The sequence below is a fragment of the Saccoglossus kowalevskii genome, chromosome 4 (assembly GCF_978046115.1).
Source record: "Saccoglossus kowalevskii chromosome 4, keSacKowa6.1, whole genome shotgun sequence".
NCBI lineage: Eukaryota > Metazoa > Hemichordata > Enteropneusta > Harrimaniidae > Saccoglossus > Saccoglossus kowalevskii.
This window is the reverse complement of record NC_140644.1, coordinates 1,264,181-1,286,212: the sequence shown is the minus strand read 5'-3', so window position 1 is coordinate 1,286,212 and position 22,032 is coordinate 1,264,181. Positions and strand designations below refer to the sequence as shown.

The window sequence follows — 22,032 nt, the reverse complement described above, 5'->3', positions numbered from 1 at the left end:
TTAGAGTTAGTTCTCGAATTTATATAAGTTTATTCGTTCATATTTGCATTTATTGATGAACACTATATGAACTCTTGAAAAAAAGAAAGGTGTAACGTTAGTGCCTCGTATACATTGTCCCTCGTATTGCAAGAGCTACGGCTCCTCCTTATGTAGTGGTATGTTTCATTACGCATGCGTAGTCAGTAAAAATATTACTGTCGAACATTGCCTGAGGTCATCCTTGTGTACGATCTTTATTCTTTTGAATATAAAGTCAAGTAGACTTTACAACCACGAATCGTTGTTATGTACACGTAATCCCACATTTAGTAGTAATTGAGGTAGGGATAAAAAAAAATGCAATTTTGGTACATACCCGACCATAACTACGATTATCTTAATTGAATTTACAGCTTAAAACAAGAATGGATGAACATACTAAATTCGTCAAAGCTCAAGATTACAACTATTATGGAGGACGTCGATATCCTAAATTAGTTACCGAGGCTGTATTCGATGCCATGAAGACATTTGAAGTAAGGGACGACGATATATGGTTGCTGACCTACCCTAAAGCAGGTATTATATATCATATGATGATATCTCTGTAATCTAAGCATATATGAAAAGCCGATTATGGTAATTTTTACATTTTTGCCAGTTGAGAATGTAGATCTAATAATAAATGGATGCACATGGATACGATCCAACGATGTAAAATATTATCTTTGTATGGTAAAAGTCCTGAAACAATTAATATATCTGAACATTTTGCGTGAAAAATTACTGAACCAAAATTTGAAGTCATCATAATTACAGAAAACAAACTAATAGTCATGTTCCTCAAATAATAATACATGCACTAGAATATAACATGAATTGTATTTAAAAAATCTCCTTAAAATAATAGATCAGCAACAATCGTGGAATTGCGAACCGCAAATTAGTTTACTCCGTTGTCAATAGCGCGATAACTATGTCCAACCATGTCAGGCTATATTGAATACAATGAACACACTTCCGGCCTGGTTGACGCCAGGATAGCGCATTAAAATTGTCATTTGATAGGGAGATGGCTACACAGCCCTGTCATGTAGTCCCAAACAGGAAATGACTTCTGTGGCAAAATGCACTATGTGTCAGCACTAGCACTTGCAATTTGCACTTACAAAAAAAAAGTCAGGAGAGACAACAGTGACTTTCAATGTCCGGAACTGTCGCCTGGCACAAAAACATTTAAAAAAAAAAAGTGTAATAATAAACAATACATGTTTGGTACGTTATAGTACACGGTCAAACTATGATTATAGTTACATACACCCCGACGTGCAAATCCGTTTTTCAAACCCATCAACTAGAGGAACTTCTGCAAACATGCTGATCGATTATGTATCCGTATCACGGAGAGCAACGATCGACGGCGAATTCATTTAATAAAAAAAAAAAAAAAAAAAAAAAACTTCCGGTCTAGCAGCGTTTTTTTTACTAGGACGTGATAGCATATTTGATGTCTCGAATAATTATGATTATTGTCATGGCGACAAACCAAATTAAATAATGCTAGTGATGTACAGTTCGAAATCACATTTTAATTAGTACAAAAATGTTTTGGTTTTTTTTACTTGTAATAATTATAGAGGTTTAATGATTGCCATTGACATGTTTATCATGGTAACATGTAGTAATATCATTTCATCCTAATGTCTAATTTTTGCTACCGCTTTCAGTTTTGTGTAATACAGAAACTTTCCTAAAATGTTTCACATTTGTCTGGTCTGTAACGGTCTGTATTTATTTTAACCTCATAAATAACTCCGTTAGTTTTGTTATCGACCGATACAATAATTTTAATTAATTAATTATTCATTTATTTTAGATTATCTACGTAGCCAGGAACGCTAAAGATGTAGCTGTGTCTATGTACTACCACCACAAAGCAATTCCTATGATACGCGAACACCAATCCTGGCAAGAGTTTTACGATGCGTTCATCAACAATGATGGTAAATACGGTTCACACGCACACACACGACGGCCACTATTTTAGCTCGTCGTCTAGGGTCAATCATGAGTCTGTTGAAATGCAATTCACATGAACCAACCTTTCAAATGTTTCAAGTACAGGAGTGATTTATTTATTAAATTTTATAAACTTAGTATTTGAATTTAAACGGTTATAAAAGTCACCTTTTACTTTTTTTTGCTAATTTAACCAAACAATGTATTTAACCTTAGACCTTCTAAGGTCTATGATTTAACACAACACTGTATACGTTGCTGTGGGTTTCACGTCGAAGAGAACGCGGCGCGACGACCACCATCCTTTCAACTCTCTGGGTCATTATCTCTACATGTGAAGTATTGCAAGTATGTTTCAGATGATAGTCTGTGAAGCCTGTTATACTAGAAGTTGTACAGAGGTTCACTTCAAGTTTACTCTTCATGTAGTTATTTTTGGCAGTTGGGCGGATCATACTCTATACTGGTGGAATAGGCGCTTTGAAGACAATGTCATGTTCGTTTCGTACGAGCAAATGAAAAAGGTAAAATTAACAATTTTAATTAAACGTCATCAAAGCAAGAACATGCTTTATGGAAATGTAGATTTATATGCGAGCAGTTAACACTTTGTTGATACTGTCGACCTCGACGACTTAAGCAAATACATGTACTTGGCAAGACATTGTTTCTTTGGAAGTCACTCTTTGTACCGCATTGTAACAGTGGGGGTTGAAACACAGTTGAAAATCGACCGATAAAACTAGTGACATGCCCCATTGTATTCGTTATTCTTTTGTCAGGATCTCGCGGGAATAGTGAGCCAGGTAGCGAGATTTCTTGACATAAGTCTGAAGGAGAACAAAATTAAAGTGATTGCTGACAAGTGTACATTTCAAAGTATGAAAAAAGATGCACCGAGGAAGCATCTCCTGGACGCCTTCAGGGTGGACAAATCACAGTCGCCGTTTGTAAGAAAAGGTAACTGCATATAACTCCGGGTCCGCAGAATTGTGATTATTAGTCTAATTGTTCCGTCGTTCTCTAAAAAATGAAAAAAATATATGAACCGTTATCACTCACACAGTAAACTTTGATCATGAGTATGTAAAGAACTTTTAAACTCTTCTTAATCGATCAGAAAACTATGTGCCACGTGTCTCTTAAAAAGTTTCTCAAAGATATGATACGATTTCGATCACAATTATAATTTTAATTGATTAGGTGAAAGGTCGAATTTTCAAATCTTTTTATTTGAGAACCGAACAATGCAATGTATATGACTGGTATTCTGTGTGTTACATTTTACACTGCGTCTCCACAACGCAAATTAGAAATAAGCACGTGCAATGTGCTGAGTTTTTTAGTTAATGACTTAATTAAATTACATGTTAAATAATTGTTGAAGTATTTCTACTAGGTCACGATCGTTAATTAACGGACTGTTTTGGGGGTTGAGGTGTGATGAGAGCCCGATGATTTTTGCTTGATCGAGGCCCCGATACACGGTGTTACTGCTCTACACACAAGTATGCTGGACACACTTAGGAATGTCAAAATGGGTGATAGAACTTGGCATTTGACTCCAATTACACGCAATTCCATGTGATTGTATTACAGGTAAAGTCGGTTCATGGAAGAGTCAGTTCACCGTAGGGCAGAATAAATTATTTGATGAAAAATACAAGGAATGGATTGTTGACAGTGATCTAACGTTTACAGTTAAATCGAAGCTTATATACAAGGCAGAAAACCATGTCAACAAACCATCTTCATTGAGAGTAGCTAATCAGGCACAATCCTGTCAGCACGAGACAAGTTTACTGAGTGGCCGAATTTATTACTCGTTGAAGTCGAGAAGATAATTCTGTCAACAAAATTGTATTGAACTGAATGTTGGTGACAGTCTGAGAACAGTTTTAATACAACTACAAAATTCAACAATTTTAATACAAATACAAAATTTAACAGTTTTAATACAAATACAAAATTTAACAGTTTTAATACAAATACAACATTTCTTTTTGAACAGAGTTGGAAATAAATATGATTTATTTTATAATGTACCTTTCATTTATGCGATGCCTCCCTTTAGTATGATAGCAATTGGATCATTTTGGAAGTCACTGCATATCCAGACAAGATATAATCGGTTTTTTGTGTGTGAAAGATAATGGCTACATTTGTCTTATTGTGTACACGTATTTTACCGCAGAAATCATACAATATTTGTCCGAGTTTTGGAATCATGCCTGGTGATGTGCCACGCCTGACTTCGACAGATGCCTGAAGTTTGTTGTTTAAAGGGCGGCAGTCGTCGTGCCACGTCCTGTTCGATATGGAACTCATAGCGTCGTATACAACGCATTGTTTATTTACATGAAATTCGAACACGCCTGCGCGACGACCACCGTGCTTTAAACTTCTGGTTTAGTTCCCCAACCCATCCATGAATACGGATCACAATTTATGTTATTTGTGGTTCTTAGCTGGGACATGTTAGATCGACAATAGGTGACTTTTACGCCAGGGCTCGAACCACATGTTTGGTTGATTTGGGCAAAAAATAACATTCGCATACAATTTAATTTTAAACATAACATGATGGCGCCCTCTAGTGTTTCATGTAGTTCCTCATTATAAACCGTCATTTTGAAGTTCAGCTGATAGTGTCATTCTTTCTGGTTGTTTCGCGGAAACCGCCGGAATTAATTTCGTTGTAAAATATTCAGCTATATTTATAGTGTGTAGGCATTATAATACAGTAAAGGTAATGTTCAGTTTACAATGATATAATCGTTAAAGTGACCCTGAATACCGTTACTCCGTGACTGACTACAGTCGCGTGTATCCCAGGGTGAAGTTTTGTCGTTTTGAACAACGAATATTTTCTAGACACTTAGAATCGTCATATCTGGCAATTTTGAAAAAGATACAGATAGAAAACACTATTGTATATATTCCTAAATGATTTGTTTCCAACCAGAATGGTTATTTATCAACTTGAAAGGGACGAATGCTTTATACCCGGGGCTTTGCAGCTGTGATTCATATAATTGAGGATGAGAAACATTTTGTAATGAAATGTCAAATTATTCCTGACTGCACAAAATAAAGTTCCAAATTTTGATGAGGAAACAGTCAGAATAAATTCATATTAATTATGGGGGAAACCATACACTAGGACCAGCCTTAGCTACTACATCTTCTATGAAACAAAACAGCAATAATTCTCAGTGTATTAGGTGATCATTTTCTATTCTATATTTCGCCATTGGTTGCAAATTGTCTTTATTTTTTCATTCATATATTGTTTTTATATTTTAAGAATATGAGGTTATTACGATGGATACCTCAAAGTATGCACGAAGACAGTACAGCTGGAGTATCGACCGCTGCGCAGCGGAAGTCGATGCGTGGCGTACTGTCTGAGTGAATACGTTGAGGTATCCTCGTAATAACCTTATTTATTATACATCTTTTCCTTCCAAGGATACACCATGGCAATGCCAAAATCCAAAAAGTTTAGAACAGAATCAGCGAACTTCTTTGTGTTGAGTCCGTTCAACCTCTGGTGGCAGCCATGTTTGTTTTATTATTAGAGGATGCTTACGCATAAATCATTCAATATTTGGAATTTGCATCTTCAAAATTGGTAGGATGAAAATACCTCGTAAAATACCGCAAAATTCTGGCACACTGTAACTTATGGCGTTACGGTGGCAGATGTATAATAATAATAGATACTTATACATATATATTAAAAACAACAGAAACTAACAATGTTGATATATGTTGTTTTCAAGTGTGATCAAAACACCAATTCTTGTCAACCACACCAAGTGTGTAACCAAGTGAGACAGACGGCCTATAGTTACAGACTTCTGAACACCCATATAGATTTTAATTCTACATTGTCAACTGTATATTTTTCTAGTAGAATATACTCACAATGTCATCTGAAAACCTCAGACTATTTATGTATGGACAGTTTGTTGAGGCCGAAGATTGTAATTACTATAGTGGAATTGTATACCCCAAATGTGTTCCGTTCAGTGTGTTCAATGCAATGTCAACGTTTACAGTCAGAGATGATGACGTATGGTTATTAAGCTACCCTAAAGCAGGTCAGTTCATAACTATATGAGACTAAGTTGCTTATTAATAGCTCTACATAGTGCAGGTAAATTACAGGTGTATGTATTGATCATGTCATCCCTTGTTCTGGCACTGTGTGTTTATTTCTGTAACTCCACACTTGGTCTTTTGTCACTAAGTAGATTTGTAATCAGCCACAGTTTTTGTCATATGAATATTAGTAATTAGTTTGTGTGCATGTTGATTGGAATTCACAAACTTGTTAGTGTTGGGCATTTAGTGTTGGAATTTGGAAAGTTGAATAGAATTTCTTCTCAACTTTTGAAAAGGTGGGCAAAATGGATTTGAACCATGACCTTTGTTTTGTTCAGGATGGTTATACAGATATAAACGTTAGAAAAATACATTTGTCATCACGTGATATGCAGGACTATTCACATTTCACATCTCTGTGAAATCTGTCATCTGACAGTATTAATTTTGGTTCTGTTTATATAGAGCTTTTTCTCAGACATGCTTTGCCCAATCACATTCAAACTTAACACTAAGACTGTGTATGATGTCTTACATGTGCACATCTTATTTTATTAGCTCCGCTGTCAACTTTGTCGAGCGGAGCTTATTATATAAGTGATTGTCAGTCGTCGTCGTCCGTGTCAATGTTTTACTTTTTCGACTTTTTCTTGAAAACTACAAGCCTGAATGCTTTGATACTTGGTGTATATGTACCTTGGGCAGACCTCTCTCAGATTTGTTCATTTCATGATTATATCTTCAATTCTCTAATTTTGGTGAATATTTTTGTAATTTTTTGGTAAAAAGTGATATTTTCAACTTCTTGTTAAAATCCGCAAGTCCAATTGCTTTGATATTACATATATAGGTACTACATGTGGACCTCTCTCAGATTTGTTCATTTTGTAATGATATCTTTAATTCTCTAATTTTGGTGAATATGTTTGTCATTTTTGGTAAAAAGTGATATTTTCGACTTCTTGTTAAAAACCACAAGTCCAATTGCTTTGATATTACATATATAGGTACTACATGTGGACCACTCTCAAATTTGTTCATTTTGTAATGATATCTTTAATTCTATAATTTTGGTGAATATTTTTGTCATTTTTGGTAAAAAGTGATATTTTCGACTTCTTGTTAAAAACCGCAAGTCCAATTGCTTTGATATTACATATATAGGTACTACATGTGGACCTCTCTCAGATTTATTCATTTTGTAATGATATCTTTAATTCTCTAATTTTGGTGAATATTTTTGTCATTTTTGGTAAAAAGTGATATTTTCTTCTTGTTAAAAACCACAATCATTTATGGTGAAAAATGATATTTTTGAATTCTTGTTGAAAACAGCAAGTCTCATTGCATTGATACTATGCATATTGTTCATTTTCTAATGATATCTTCTGTTCTTTAATTGAAATGTGCATTGCTAACAGCGGAGCTATCTCAGCCGAGAGGCTGCTTGTTTTTTTGTTTTTTTCATGGTATCCATGCTAGTTTTTCTGCCTGTATGCATGAATATAATTACCACATTTTGTCATTCTATGCACTTCCAGTCATACTGCGTTAACATTGACATTCATATGATACATAGAGCGCTTTGGTAGACATATCTACATGTTTTTTGTACTGAAGACAAGAATCAATTTTTGATAAAACAAAACTAGGACTGTGTTTTATAAATACTTGTTGGCACTTTAAATATAACTGATTTGATGTAGTCAGCAGTAAAAGTGTATCATACAGAATGTATCTAAATTTTCATAATTTTATTAAAGTGATTAGTACAGTGATGTCTTTTTCATTAGGTGCAGCTTGGATGATGGAAATTGCCCATCATATAGCAGAATATGAGAGTCATGCGACAGATGTGGTTCTGTTTCCAGAGTTTGCGATTTCTGAGCATGAACCAAACTATGAAGTGATTTGTGAAACACAGTCCCCAAGATTTATTGCCAGTCACTTACAAGGAAGTTTGTTACCTCCACAATTAGGTGAATCCAATGCAAAGGTATTCCAGGAAATCTCAAGCATAATTTCAAAGCCCGCTCTAAGATGGCTTTGCCTTAATTTCCATAAAAATTTCAATTTCTGAAGTTTGTAACATAGTCATAATTAATCTTAATTTATTATTTGTAATATTTACCAAGGTTACTAATATAAGACATATTTTGGCAGATTACTCGATCTACATATATTAAATTTAGATATATGGTAATTTTGAAATTCAGCTTAACGCTCGCTAAATGTAATTTACATTCAGACTGTACATGTAATGTACATACCTGCTAGTATCTCTCTGTTGGTGTAAAAAGCATTTCAGATTGTTTCATTCTTCATTACTTTTTTTGTTTTACTTTTAAATTGTATTCACCATCCACCAATCTGTACGAGTACTTTTTTACAAATTCTCACAAACAACAGTAATTAACTTCCTCATTTACTAAAATTACATATTAATTCAATCAAAGTTTCAATATAAATACTTGATTACAAATTGTTTATCTGTTTTGTGTAATGCCTTTTTGATTCAGATAATTTACATAGCACGTAATCCTAAAGATGTAGCAGTATCGTTATATAATCATTACCAAGTAGACACAGCTATACCAAACGTCAAGTCTTGGGATGTATTTTTTGATGCTTTCATTAGAAACGCTGGTAATGTAAACTTTTTTCTACATCTATAGATATTATTGTACCCACTGTGCTGCCCTCTAACATCAGCCATATCACTTAGTCTGTTGCCCTCTAACATCAACAGCTTTGGCACCTAGTCTGCTGCCCTCTAACATCAATAGCCATGGCACCTAGTCTGCTGCTCTCTAACATCAATAGCCATGGCACCTAGTCTGCTGCCCTCTAACATCAATAGCCGTAGCACTTAGTCTGCTGCCCTCTAACATCAATAGCAATGGCACCTAGTCTGCTGATTTCTAACATCTGTATCAGCACCTAGTTTGCTGCCCTCTATCATGAACAAAAGCATCTACTTTGCTGCCCTCTAACATCAATAGCCATGGCACCTAGTCTGCTGCCCTCTAACAACAATAGCAATGGCACCTAGTCATATTGTTAACCGCGTTTCGCAGTATAGCGGGTAACTATTGTCTGTTCGAGATGGCAAATAGATGGATATGGTATGTGGGGTCATGTGACAAGGGGTATTTAAGTGGAGGACAGAAGGTTGAATGTCAATCTAGGCCAGTCTCGCTACAGTGCAGTTTTCGGCGGTTTCCTTTTTTAGTCACACTTTGTTCATTCCTGTGCTTCTCGTGTGAATCATCATGGATCAGGCAGTGCGGCACTATCAGCCCAGCAGTAAACCTTTAACATCACGACTATGTTTTTTCAAGTGCAAGTAGAAAAGACGGTTGATAGAACTAGCAGATCCCGTAGTGTCGGGAATGCACGACAACGTTCACTTCGGTTAGCCGATTGGGAAGACCTTGGACGAGATGTCAAAACATACAAGACGTACATTTCGGTCTATGTTTTGGGCGGCTAAAAAGCAGGCAAGAAACATTCTGAAGCCGAGAAGAAACAGACTGCAATATTAATTTTATTTATGATGCAGCCTCGTTGGCATCATATCCGGCACCACAGCAAGATTGCTTACAAATGGCATCGAGTACTGTTTCGAGAGCGGAGAATTCAAAGAAACCATGAGCATCTTTCACGTGCCGTATTCGTTACGTGTTCTCCAATCCAAAGATGTCGAACATTAAGTTAAGTAACTCTTTATGTAACTATTTTAACACTTATGCCGATCTTGATTGTTCGTTTTTTGTGAGGTAGCATCCCTAATTTATGGGGTGTCAATTATCGCGCGAAAAAAAAAAAAAATTCCTGTATGCATTGAGTTGTACGATGTGAGTGGTGTTACAGTCACTCCACTATTTGGCTAACTTACTATTTTGAGATTTGCGTCCCTTTGCCAGGGACTCTTGTGAGCATGCAGGTTTAGAGTTTGGTAATTTGTTTGTAAAGTGACAACCACTTGGTCTAAAGTGTTGGACGTGTATGCCGGTTATGGCTACTTCTCCCTGGTATATATTTGCGTCAACCGAAATTGATAATTCGATCTTGGAGTACTGAAGAAATATGTATTCTCCCACGTTATTAGTTGATTGTCGATATAATAAGGCAGGTAAACGTTGACTGGTGTTTAGATTGTAGTAACGTTATGTTTTTTTTTTCTTGTTCAAATTCAACGTTCATTGTTAAGACGCGTCTCTCGCTTGACAATTATTCTTTTGTGTGGAAAAATCAGGGCTATTTTGGATTCTCCCAAGAGAAGGTCGTAGGTAGTGTGTGTCCAAGGCGTTTTACTTTGGAATTTGGCATTTCCATCGCGCCATGTTTATTCACAAAAATACCAAAGCGAAGGTAAGTTGTTGGTCAGTTGCGTGTGTGTGACTTGGTTATTGGTGAGCTTGCATCAACGTATCAATGAAATCAAAGCTGGTAACGATTTATTTAAATCTAGAGCTCTTTCAAACCGTGCATGTTTGAAGGAATCAGTAAAACACTGCAATTCCACAATAGGTATATTTGTGCCTGTTTTCATCATGTTAGATAAGCGAGTTAGGAATTTAATGCGCATAAATGGGACTACGCCATGCTTCCGTACATGACGGCCATGACGGCCATGGTGGTTTATAATGTTAAACAAGAAGGTAAGAGTGTATGTGGTAAGTGTTCTGTATAGCATTGTTGAAAGTTCAACCTGGCGAGCACTCGTTGAAGCTCACTGTTTGTTATAAGGAAAGATTTGAGCGGATAACCAGGAAGTGCATGTAACAGTAAATACTTAGAAGGTCATACACCGTGTGTGTTTTTTATACTGACACGTCCTCAATTGGCTATGGCAGATGTATTGATCAAGAAGGTAAGTGGTCTCTATAAGGACACGTTGGAAGTTCAACCTAGAAGGAACTTGTTGCAGTTCACCGTATATTATTATGAAACAGTAAAAGTTTTGAAGGCTTAAACGTGCAATTGTGCACAAATAACTAGATCGTGGCAAAGATTGCGAGAGTCGAAAGTAGAGTGCCTGAGTTACGGGATATAGTGTTATGCAATTTGATTTATGTGATAGCATATACGCTGGTATGCCCAAGGTGTGCGCCCCTGGGGCAGAATGTTCTAGCCGATGGGCTTAGTAAACATGTTGTTTACAACGATTGTAGTATTCAGTTTTGATGCCTTCCAGGAGCTTGATGTCCTGTGGGATCCACATTTCAGTGGATATGTTTGCTTTTTGACAGCAACAGTAAATTAGGGAAAGAGTATCAGTAATGATGCTTTCCAGGAGCTTTGATGCCCTTTGGGATCCACATTTTAGTGGATAGGTTTGCTTTTGAAAGCAACAGTAAATTGCGACTGGAGCAACAGTAGTGATGCTGTCCAGGAGCTTGATCCTCTGTGAGTTCTACATTTCAGTGGATGGGGTTGCTATTGACAGCAACAGTCAACGACGACAAGATCATCAATATTTATGCTTTTCCAGGAGCTTAAAGCTATGTGAGATCTACATTTCTGTGAATGGGGTCGCGTTTGACAGCAACAGTAAATTACGACTGGAGCATCAGTAGTGATGCTGCCCAGAAGCTGGATGCTCCGAGATCTACATTTCAGTGGATAAGGATGCTTTTGACAGCATTAGTACATTATGCGAGGTTCAACCCTAGCTGAAAATGTCCCAATACTGAGACAATTGATGTTCTTTCCCAAAGTTGGGATGGGAAACAAGCACTCAAAAATGGCTTTACAAAATTAATGAACAAGGTATGTGCGAAGTTGAGATGAGACCAAGCTCGTGGCACATTATTCATTCCCATGTGGCAGTCGGCCTCTTTCGAACAGTGATATGCCCGGCTGACAATATATATGCAATTAAAGTGGGACGAATAGTAAGATTAATACTTGTATGCCACAATGGCGTATTTAATGAAACTTTCAATTTCTATCTGGTGGCGTTACACATTTGTTTTGTTTAAACGTTTTGGCATGAGAAGCCATGATGTAAGAGTTATTAACAGAGTGTTTTTTGTTTCAGGTCTGAGCCTGGACGACGTCCTATTAGGCTGACGAAGTATTACTTTGTGAATCACGCAGCGAAAATACTACGGTAACACTCAAGAACTTCGCGTATATCAATAATGGAAACACTATTATCGGCAAGGAAGGGTCACTTTTGTATTTTTTTTTCTTATTTGTTTGAATGTTTGCTTAGTCTCCAACAGTCATGTTTACACAATTAACTATTACAGCTGGTTACAGTTATCCAACCATCCATCTTTTCACTGATAGTCTATCCCAGCATATTTTTTGTTGAATTCAGAGAAGACTCTGTATCTGCAGAAATATTTTGAAGTCGCTTTGTATGAAATACTCATTATGTACAGTTTTGTTAATTTGAAGAGTTTTTATTTTGCTATGTTATTTACGAAAACCACAAGTCATTTTTTATTTTCTCAGTTAAAGCTGAGCAGTGCAAACAGGGTAATACAGTCGTTATTTCTAGACTCGATTGAGTTGTGTGCTGTTATGTTACACCAGAGCGAAGGAGACGATTGTCAAACGTCTTGGGCAGTGCATGGTGATGATGCTTTAGATTTGGCATTCATTCTTTACGGCTAGGGCCAATCAGATACCGCCAAGATGGCGACGCTGTTGACTTGCTGGCTAGTCATTTGTCAATTTCGCAAACTTTGTAGGCGTACGTACGGGTCCGTTCTTTTTTTAATCTACGTGGCCGAACCTGGCATGAACCTTATGTAAGTGTGTGTTGTACATTGTCGGATGTGACAAGTCTAGTAAAGACATATTGTTAACCGCGTTTCGTAGTATAGCGGGTAACTATTGTCTGTTCAAGATGGCAAACAGACGAGTATGGTATGTGGGGTCATGTGACAAGGGGTATTTAAGTAGAGGACAGAAGGTTGAATGTCAATCTAGGCCAGTCTCGCTACAGTGCAGTTTTCAACTTGTTGTTTTGTAAGTTTGTTGTATAATACAGGGCGACACCCGCCACCTTCCCCTGGGCACGATCGACAGTGCGACGGGTACAGGTTTCCAGGTATTTTTTCCTCAAAGGGTTTTTTATTCCTGGTTTTTCCTGGGCGGTCGGCGTGCCAGTAACGGGGGTTACTATTTTGTCGATGTTTTTTGTCAGTTATTTTAAATGTTTCTTTAACCGAGTAATGTTGATTTCGAGCATCAATAGTCGATCTTTTTTGCAGTTCATGTAAGTTATTTTTTCTCTCAATTAGTTTATTTCAATTTGAACACTACATGCAATGTAATGGCAGCCGTTTTTAGTCGGCTTTATTAGTATGTTTTGTTAAATAAATGGTTCGCCGGACTGACTGCACATACGTGGCCGAACCTGGCATGAACCTTACCTTATGTAAGTGGTGTGTTGTACCTTGTCGGATGTGACAAGTCTAGTAAAGACTGCTGATTTCTAACATCTGTATCAGCACCTAGACCTATCAGCTGCCCTCTCAATTAGTCTGCTGCCCTCTGACGTCAATAGCCATGGCACCTAGACTGCTGCCCTCTAACATCAATAGCCATGGCACCTAGTCTGCTGCCCTCTAACATCAATAGCCATAGCACTTAGTCTGCTGCCCTCTGACGTTATAGCCTTAGCACCTAGTCTGCTGCCCCCTGACATCAATAGCCATAGCACCTAGTCTGCTGCCCTCTAACATCAATAGCAATGGCACCTAGTCTGCTGTTTTCTAACATCTGCTATAGCACCTAGTTTTCTGCCCTCTATCATTAACTAAAGCATCTACTTTGCTGCCCTCTAATATCAATAGCCATGGCACCTAGTCTGCTGCCCTCTAACATCAATAGCCATTGCACCTAGTCTGCTGCCCTCTGACGTCATAGCCTTAGCACCTAGTCTGCTGCCCTCTAACATCAATAGCCATAGCACCTAGTCTGCTGCCCTCTAACATCAATAGCCATAGCACCTAGTCTGCTGCTCCCTGACGTCGATAGCCTTACACCTAGTCTGCTGTTTTCTAATATCTGCTATAGCACCTAGTTTGCTGCCCTCTATCATGAACTAAAGCATCTACTTTGCTGCCCTCTAACATCAATAACAATGACAACTAGTCTGCTGATTTCTAACATCTGTATCAGCACCTAGTCTGCTGCCCTCTGACGTCAATAGCCTTACACCTTGTCTGCTGCCCTCTAACATTAATAGCAATGACAACTAGTCTGCTGATTTCTAACACCAATTCTCAGGGGCGGACATCCGGGCATTTTCACCGCCTGGCAACTCTTGCGGTGAAAACAAAGGCCAAAAACTGTCAGAAAACGGTACTTTGGGATGGTTGTTGAGACTCCCCTGAACAGTGTAATAAGATTACCCCTGCATGTGTAATGCATATAAATTTGGTTGTTCAGGATTAGGCCACACCGACTTAATTGTATGGATGACATCCACGCGCGCATTAGTTTTCGCCTTTTCTCAAAAAAAAAAAAAAAAAAAATCTCCAACGACGAGTCTCTACAGATCGGTTTTCTGTCCGGAACTTGCCGACTCATATTGTCGCAAAGCGCCGGCTTGTCGTAAAACTCTTTTTGGACTATCTAAAAACGTGCCAATTTTGTCGTAAATGATCTTCTGCACATGGGTATTGCGTTGCCAGGAATACGTGAGCATAACAGTTCAGAGGAAAAACTGAGGGATTGTTGTAGACTGGTACGCAATTGACGTCGGCCAGGGAGATATGACGTTTACACAGCTATACGAGAGATTGGTTAAAGCTAACCCCTACTGTGTAGAGAAGAGCAAGCAAGGACATTTCTGTATCATTGCAATGTTTTGTTAGTTATTGTCATAAAGTAGTGATATGTACATTCCGCCTTGACTTGTACTGAAAATGATGTCCATGTTGTACCTTGCATGCAGTGTTTTTGACTGAAGGTACAGTAGAACGTCGATTATCCGAACTGTTAGGGGGACATGCTTTTTGTTCGGTTATGCAAGCAGTTCGGATATGCGATCTTGTGTGGGCGTGCTCAAGTTTACAGGCTCACTACACACAAATTCTAACGCACATGACTGTAATGAAATCAAACAATAATACATGTAGAGTACGTCATTAAAAACATTTTTATTTAATCAGTAATATATTGTAATAGAAATGTTGCATGCTGGAATGTTAAAAAGTGTTTCAAAATGTCCGTAAAATGTAGCGATAATAAAGTTCTTGGGAAAACCAAGTCCCGGAACCAAGTGAAGACGGATTTCTCTGAATGATCGTCATAGGCTGTTTTCGTTATCTTTCGTTTCAGTCCTGCACTTGAATCCATTTTACTGAAAAAATCCAGCAGCTTTTGTTTTGCCTTGATATCGGATATCATCGATTTACCAACACCATACTCGGTAGATAGATTGCTTGCGGTTTCGCCACGTTCTAGTCGATTTATAATTGACAACTTTGCGTCCAAATCAAGCACACAGCGTTTGCATTTCACTGGGGGTAGCCACGCCAACACTAGATAAAAGACGCTGATAAAGTAAACAGGTGAAAGGTCGCTTCATATTCGCTGTGTATAAATCGGCTAGCGGCTCGATGTTACCAGATTGCTCTATGATTTTCGAATGGTAAACTGCTACAAGATGTCCCGATTTTATTGGATTCAGCAAAGTTTTTAACACCTAGAACGATTGACATAATAAATTGTTGTAAAAATCCAGGTTGGCTATTGTGATCATCGGACGTAAACACTTCGACGCTGTGAACCATCAAACGGCCCGCCGACTGTGGTCATTGGTTGCCGTTGTCTGCTGATAAACCATCAAAGAGGCACACCAAGGGGTTGTCGTTTCGCCTCTCTTTTTCACTGCACTATTAAACTGGCGTCGCTTCTGTGGCAAGACATCCCAGAAGTTATTTTCTTTCTTTTTTTATTCCGAAGAGGATGTGACTTCTGATACTGGACATTAAAATTAAAAATCGGAAAAAACATGGGATCGGCTCATGGCCGCGTTTCTTTGACGGCAGTGGAACACCGTACAATTTTCCCGGGAAACGTATCCGAACTGCGGTGACTTACAACTTGGTAAAGTTAAAGTTAATTTGATGAAGTTTGTGTTTTTAGGACATTTTTTATTTACAGTGGAACACTGGTGTGGCGTAATAGGCTTGTCTGAATTTAGGAAATTATTGGATACTGTAATTCGTTTCATTGTTTGCGCAGACACTGTAAACAATGAACGTACACGTGAAAGACGTCGGATTACATGTTGATAACAGCTTTATTGAAAGTGTTACACCAGGAAATCACACAAGGCGACTGTAGTATTTATTGTTCACAGTTGACTTTTGTATTACTATACGGAACACAGCCAGACCTGCATACAAACTTTGGGGGACACACAGTAGGTTCGGATAACCGAACATTTCGGATAATCGACGTTCGGATAATCAACGTTCTATACTGTACTTCATCATGACTACATGTACTAGAGCTTGTCTGAAATGGTTATACCTGTGACAGTAATACAGTACGAGATGTGTATATCAACATGTGCCTCCTACAAATAAAGACTTCTTGTTGTTCTTTGATACATTGTGTTCTGTGGTCCAATTCGTAATAGCAGCTTCGTAGTCCTGTGCTTTTAGCAGGATTTTTTTTTTTTTTGCAGGATTTTTTTTTTTTTCGCCCTCTCGCATTAGTTTTGGGGTCTCCAGAGGATGTCATCCATAAAATTAAATCAGTGTGGCCTTACTTCAATGTTGAGTATGTGTTGTTTTCTTGCATTTTCACCAGCTCGACCTGCCTTCCACAGCAGCGTGTACAGAGCCCATAGAAATACGTGGTACAGTGGTGCACGTCTTAGCAACATGGAACGTCTTGTGATGTCGCTACGCTCCTGAGGATAGCCACCTGAGGATAGTCTGCTGTTTTCTAATATCTGCTATAGCACCTAGTTTGCTGCCCTCTATCATGAACTAAAGCATCTACTTTGCTGCCCTCTAATATCAATAGCCATGGCACCTAGACTGCTGCCTTTTAACATCAAAACCATTGAACCTAGTCTGCTGCCCTCTAACAGCAATAGCCATGGCACCTGGACTGCTGCCCTCTAACAATCGCTGGTTCCCGGCGTCCCTTGCAAGTGACAAGTAGGACCCAGGCAGGGACGCAGGTCCTCTAACATCAGCCTTATCACCTAGTGTACTGCCCTCTAACATAAACCATATCATCCAATGTGCTGTCATCTAATATCAGCCATATTACCCAGTGTGCTGTCATCTAACATCTGTCATACCAACCAGTGTGCTGCCCTCTAACATCATTCATACCAACCAGTGTGCTGCCCTCTAACATCATTCATACCAACCAATGTGCTGCCATTTAACATCATTCATACCAACTAGTGTGCTGCCCTCTAACATCATTCATACCAACCAGTGTGCTGCCCTCTAACATCATTCATACCAACTAGTGTGTTGCCCTCTAACATCATTCATACCAACCAGTGTGCTGCCCTCTAACATCATTCATACCAACCAGTGTGCTGCCCTCTAACATCATTCATACCAACCAGTGTGCTGCCCTCTAACATCATTCATACCAACCAGTGTGTTGCCCTCTAACATCATTCATACCAACCAGTGTGTTGCCCTCTAACATCATTCATACCAACCAGTGTGTTGCCCTCTAACATCATTCATACCAACCAGTGTGCTGCCCTCTAACATCATTCATACCAACCAGTGTGCTGCCATCTAACATCATTCATACCAACCAGTGTGCTGCCATCTAACATCATTCATACCAACCAATGTGCTGCCCTCTAACATCATTCATACCAACCAGTGTGCTGCCATCTAACATCATTCATACCAACCAGTGTGCTGCCCTCTAACATCATTCATACCAACCAGTGTGCTGCCATCTAACATCATTCATACCAACCAGTGTGCTGCCCTCTAACATCATTCATACCAACCAGTGTGCTGCCCTCTAACATCATTCATACCAAACAATGTGCTGCCATCTAACATCATTCATACCAACCAGTGTGTTGCCCTCTAACATCATTCATACCAAACAATGTGCTGCCATCTAACATCATTCATATCACCCAGTGTGCTGCCCTCTAACATCATTCATACCAACCAGTGTGTTGCCCTCTAACATCATTCACACCAACCAGTGTGCTGCCCTCTAACATCATTCATACCAACCAGTGTGCTGCCATCTAACATCATTCACACCAACCAGTGTGCTGCCCTCTAACATCTGCCATATCTCCCAGTGTACTGCCCTCTAACATCAGCCATATCTCCCAGTGTACTGCCCTCTAACATCAGCCATATAACCCAGTGTGCTGCCCTCTAACATCTGCCATATCTCCCAGTGTGCTGCCCTCTAACATCAGCCATATTACCCAGTGTGCTGCCATCTAACATCGTCATCGTCTAATGACTATAATGATTATTTATTTGCATTGATGTCTTAGTTGTGTTTGGCAGCTGGGCGGATCATACTCTATATTGGTGGCAAAGACGAGAAAAAAGCAATGTGTTGTTTATCACCTATGAAGAGTTCAAACAGGTATGCATTTAACTCTCAGCAATAGGTGAACTGTAGGAATAAAATCTCCAGCCCTCTGTTTATACCATGTACAATAAAATAACTCATTGATATATATACATGTCAAATCTGTGATAAAATAATATGAACATGTACACAGACAAAAATGTGATACAGGGGTTTTTCTAGAAACAAAAATGCTAGAGGGAACACTGCAATCCATGAGCGCCACCAAGTGGGGGAGATAGGGTTTTCCCTCCTCGGGTGTGGAGTTTTTGATATTTCTAAGTTAAAATGGAGCATTCTATGGCTTCATTGGGGTCAAAATTACTATCAGACAGGTCACAGTTGAAGACTGTGGCCACATGTGATTCCTGGTGTGATCAGAATTATATAGTTGCCAGAGTATCTGCTCCCCATGGTAAAAAAAAAATCTCTGTGATATCCAGATGTTTTGAGTGTTGTGAATGGCGAGGAATTTTTAATTTTAATAAATGTTGGAATAGAACTCATTGCGTTCCTTCCAAATTCATGAACTTAAAACCCAGTGAAATTGCTCAAAGATCCAAATCCAGTGAAAATAAATGCTTTTACAATATATTTAAATAAGGTAAACCAATAATAAATATTTGTTAATGTTTTTCTCTGCAAACCTGATTCACTTTACTTCAATTTCTAGTACAATGTATTCTTTCTAGCAAACGTATACTAACTATAATGGTGAATATGAAATAATGTCCCAATTCCATCTAAATATGAAATCATTCTATTATTTGTTTATACTCTAATTGTTTATTATTAAACTCAGAACCGAAAAAACGTCATGAACCAAATTAGGGAATTTTTGGGAAAGGAAATAGAGACAAGTATACTGGATGACATTGATAAGAAATCAGTGTCAAAAAGAGTGTTGAACAAGGAACAAATGAAAGAGGCATCAAGATTTCCAAAACAAGGTATGTTAAAATTTTACCAGCTATTAAAGTTAAAAAAATACTATTATCAAAATAGTGCTCAGATTTTTATTACTGTAAATTTTGATTTTGAGCATTGTGTATAATGGATAACTATTTTTACCCTATATTTCAATTTTTTGAAACGTTCTCACAATATTGGGATTCAGTGTTCTCCACGAGGGGTTTTAGGAGGGCGCAGCGCCCTGCATAGGAAGTCGTGCGCCCTGCATAGGTAGTCGTGCGCCCTGCATCGGTCAACAAGCGCCCTGCATTCACATTTCCCGCCCCGATCAAATACATTGTATTGTTAGTTGAGTATTCAGTGTTCTCCACGAGGGGTTTAAGGGGGCGAAACACCCCTCTTCAATTTGTAGCGCCCTTCTATTTATCTTCAGCACCCTCCTTTGTTTTCGGTGACACAGGTTTCACATTCCCGGAAGATGTCCCGACGATGTTATTGAGAGACCTCTTATTAATTGACAGGCGACAAAACAAAGAACTAAGAGACATATAGTGGCATAGGTGACAACTAGGACAATGGATTTGATGTCTGGGGAAAAACTGACTGAATAAATAAACTAAAAACAATGAATGGATGCGTGAAGTGATTGTCACAAGCATTGCGTTAATCACGCAATGGGATAGTCAAAACAAGTTTTCTCATCATTCCTGAATTAGCTTAGATACTTAAGAACAGGAGAACCAGCAACAATTTATTGGTCCAATTGCTTGTTACTTGCCTTTTATTGGCGAAAAGTAAAAAGAATAATCAAATAAATCACCAAAACAAAACGTACAGTAAACACTGAAACAACATGGATGTCACGGTATCTGATTTGACCTTTGTCCTCAGTACCCACAATGCACTCAACATAATGATTAATTTATTTACAATCATCGGATTTGATTTTTTCTTTTTCTTTTAAATGGTAATTTTGTTATGTGAAAATATTTTTCTTATTACTTGGGGTTCTCAACTATTACAATATCTCAGTGCATTTATAAAACCTATAAAAATGGAAATATTTGAAAGAAATTTAAAAGAAATAAATGAAAGGCTAGAATTTCACAACTTGTTCCATTACACTTTTACAAAGAATAAAATTGATATTCTTCATTTGTCAAAGTTGATATTTTTTTACACATCAAGTGGTTTAACTTATTCATCAAAATAATTCAAGAACATTAATATAGTACTTGTACACAGTATTTAATTGATGTACATATAAAAGTGCTAAGAATTTCCTTTGAAATGTTTGATTGGTATGCTAATTATATGCAAATTAAATATGCTAATTATATGCAAATTAGCACCCCTCTTTAAATTTTATTTGTGGAGAACACTGGGATTATTATCAATAATAAATGACTTTTTGATTCCATGTCACTAAGCAAAATTGAAGTAATAATCACCAGTATGGAAAGAAAGTTGTTACCATTTTTCATGACATTTTAGATGCTTGTATCCCAAAACATTGGTGATGACCCCATTTTTTTTGGTATCCTGATGCCATACAAATGAAAATAACATGACAAATAATCTGTAATTCAGCATGAAAATCTTTAATTCATGAAACCACTAACTATAATTTATATCTAGGTAATATTGGTATGTGGAAGAGAGTATTCACCAAGAAACAGAACGAACTATTTGATAGGGAGTACGCTGCCTGGATTGGTAACAGTGGATTGAAATTAAAATTCTAAACTTTTATCTTGAGTAAACCAAGAGAAGAAGTTGTTAAGATGTGTTAAGGATTGTAGCGCCCTCTATTGTTCTGAGTCAACATGATGAACACTATAGTAAACACTGAATCCACTCAAGAGAGCGAGTGGGACAGATTTTACTTTGGTTGTAACTTCATCGTTTGTTACAGTTAGTATGGATTATTTGTTAATCTTATGTAACGTTATCAGCACCTGATAGTGTGCTTTCAATAATAGTTGATTTTATGCCATAATGACTCTGAACAATGTGATATTCATGTCCCCAGTGTTTTTATTCATAACAACAACATTAAGAACATTTGTTTATGTATTGTACATGTATTTGTTGCTATAGTGTTTTACAATAAGGTGTTGTCAGTTTATGCTAATAATGTCAATGTTGTTTTTATGACGATGTTTTCTTGAAATGAATAAACTTTTATGATAATTAATAAATAAAAGTGATTATTACAAATGTAAAGCAATTTTTTTGCTCTGTGTTTTTTGCGTGATATCATTGTTAAAACACAGTCACCTGTTTTCAGAGGAGTGTGAGCTGTCTGTTTGCACTCTCTGAAAAAGTTGAATATTCTTTGTTACTTGTGAGTATTACTTGAGTATCTGGACTTTATAAATAGTGATAGTAGCTTCGATGGGTGTTGAATTGTGTTGTGGAGAGCCATTATTGGTTAGT

At 37.7% G+C, this 22,032-nt stretch overlaps 1 protein-coding gene across 1 annotated transcript; it reads left to right on the top strand.

Annotated features, from left to right (window-relative positions):
- The first annotated feature begins 503 nt into the window (after nucleotides 1-503).
- On the top strand, nucleotides 504-21,823 carry LOC102801093 (sulfotransferase 1C4-like). The gene is made up of 12 exons (XM_006820205.2): nucleotides 504-561; nucleotides 644-717; nucleotides 1,859-1,985; nucleotides 2,431-2,525; nucleotides 2,784-2,961; nucleotides 3,601-3,773; nucleotides 5,921-6,107; nucleotides 7,905-8,107; nucleotides 8,631-8,757; nucleotides 18,602-18,696; nucleotides 19,484-19,631; nucleotides 21,232-21,823. Exons 1-12 carry the CDS (start codon nucleotides 504-506, stop codon nucleotides 21,336-21,338), a joined length of 1,572 nt encoding a protein of 523 aa, XP_006820268.2. The 3' UTR covers nucleotides 21,339-21,823.
- The last annotated feature ends 209 nt before the right edge of the window (nucleotides 21,824-22,032 follow it).

Bases quoted from the DNA above. Each gene is read 5' to 3' on its own strand.
- LOC102801093 (XM_006820205.2), top strand. From the start codon at position 504: ATGAAGACATTTGAAGTAAGGGACGACGATATATGGTTGCTGACCTAC. The intron at 1,986-2,430 runs GTAAATACGGTT...CTCTTCATGTAG, and splicing joins TGCGTTCATCAACAATGATG to TTATTTTTGGCAGTTGGGCG. The intron at 6,108-7,904 runs GTCAGTTCATAA...CTTTTTCATTAG, and splicing joins ATTAAGCTACCCTAAAGCAG to GTGCAGCTTGGATGATGGAA.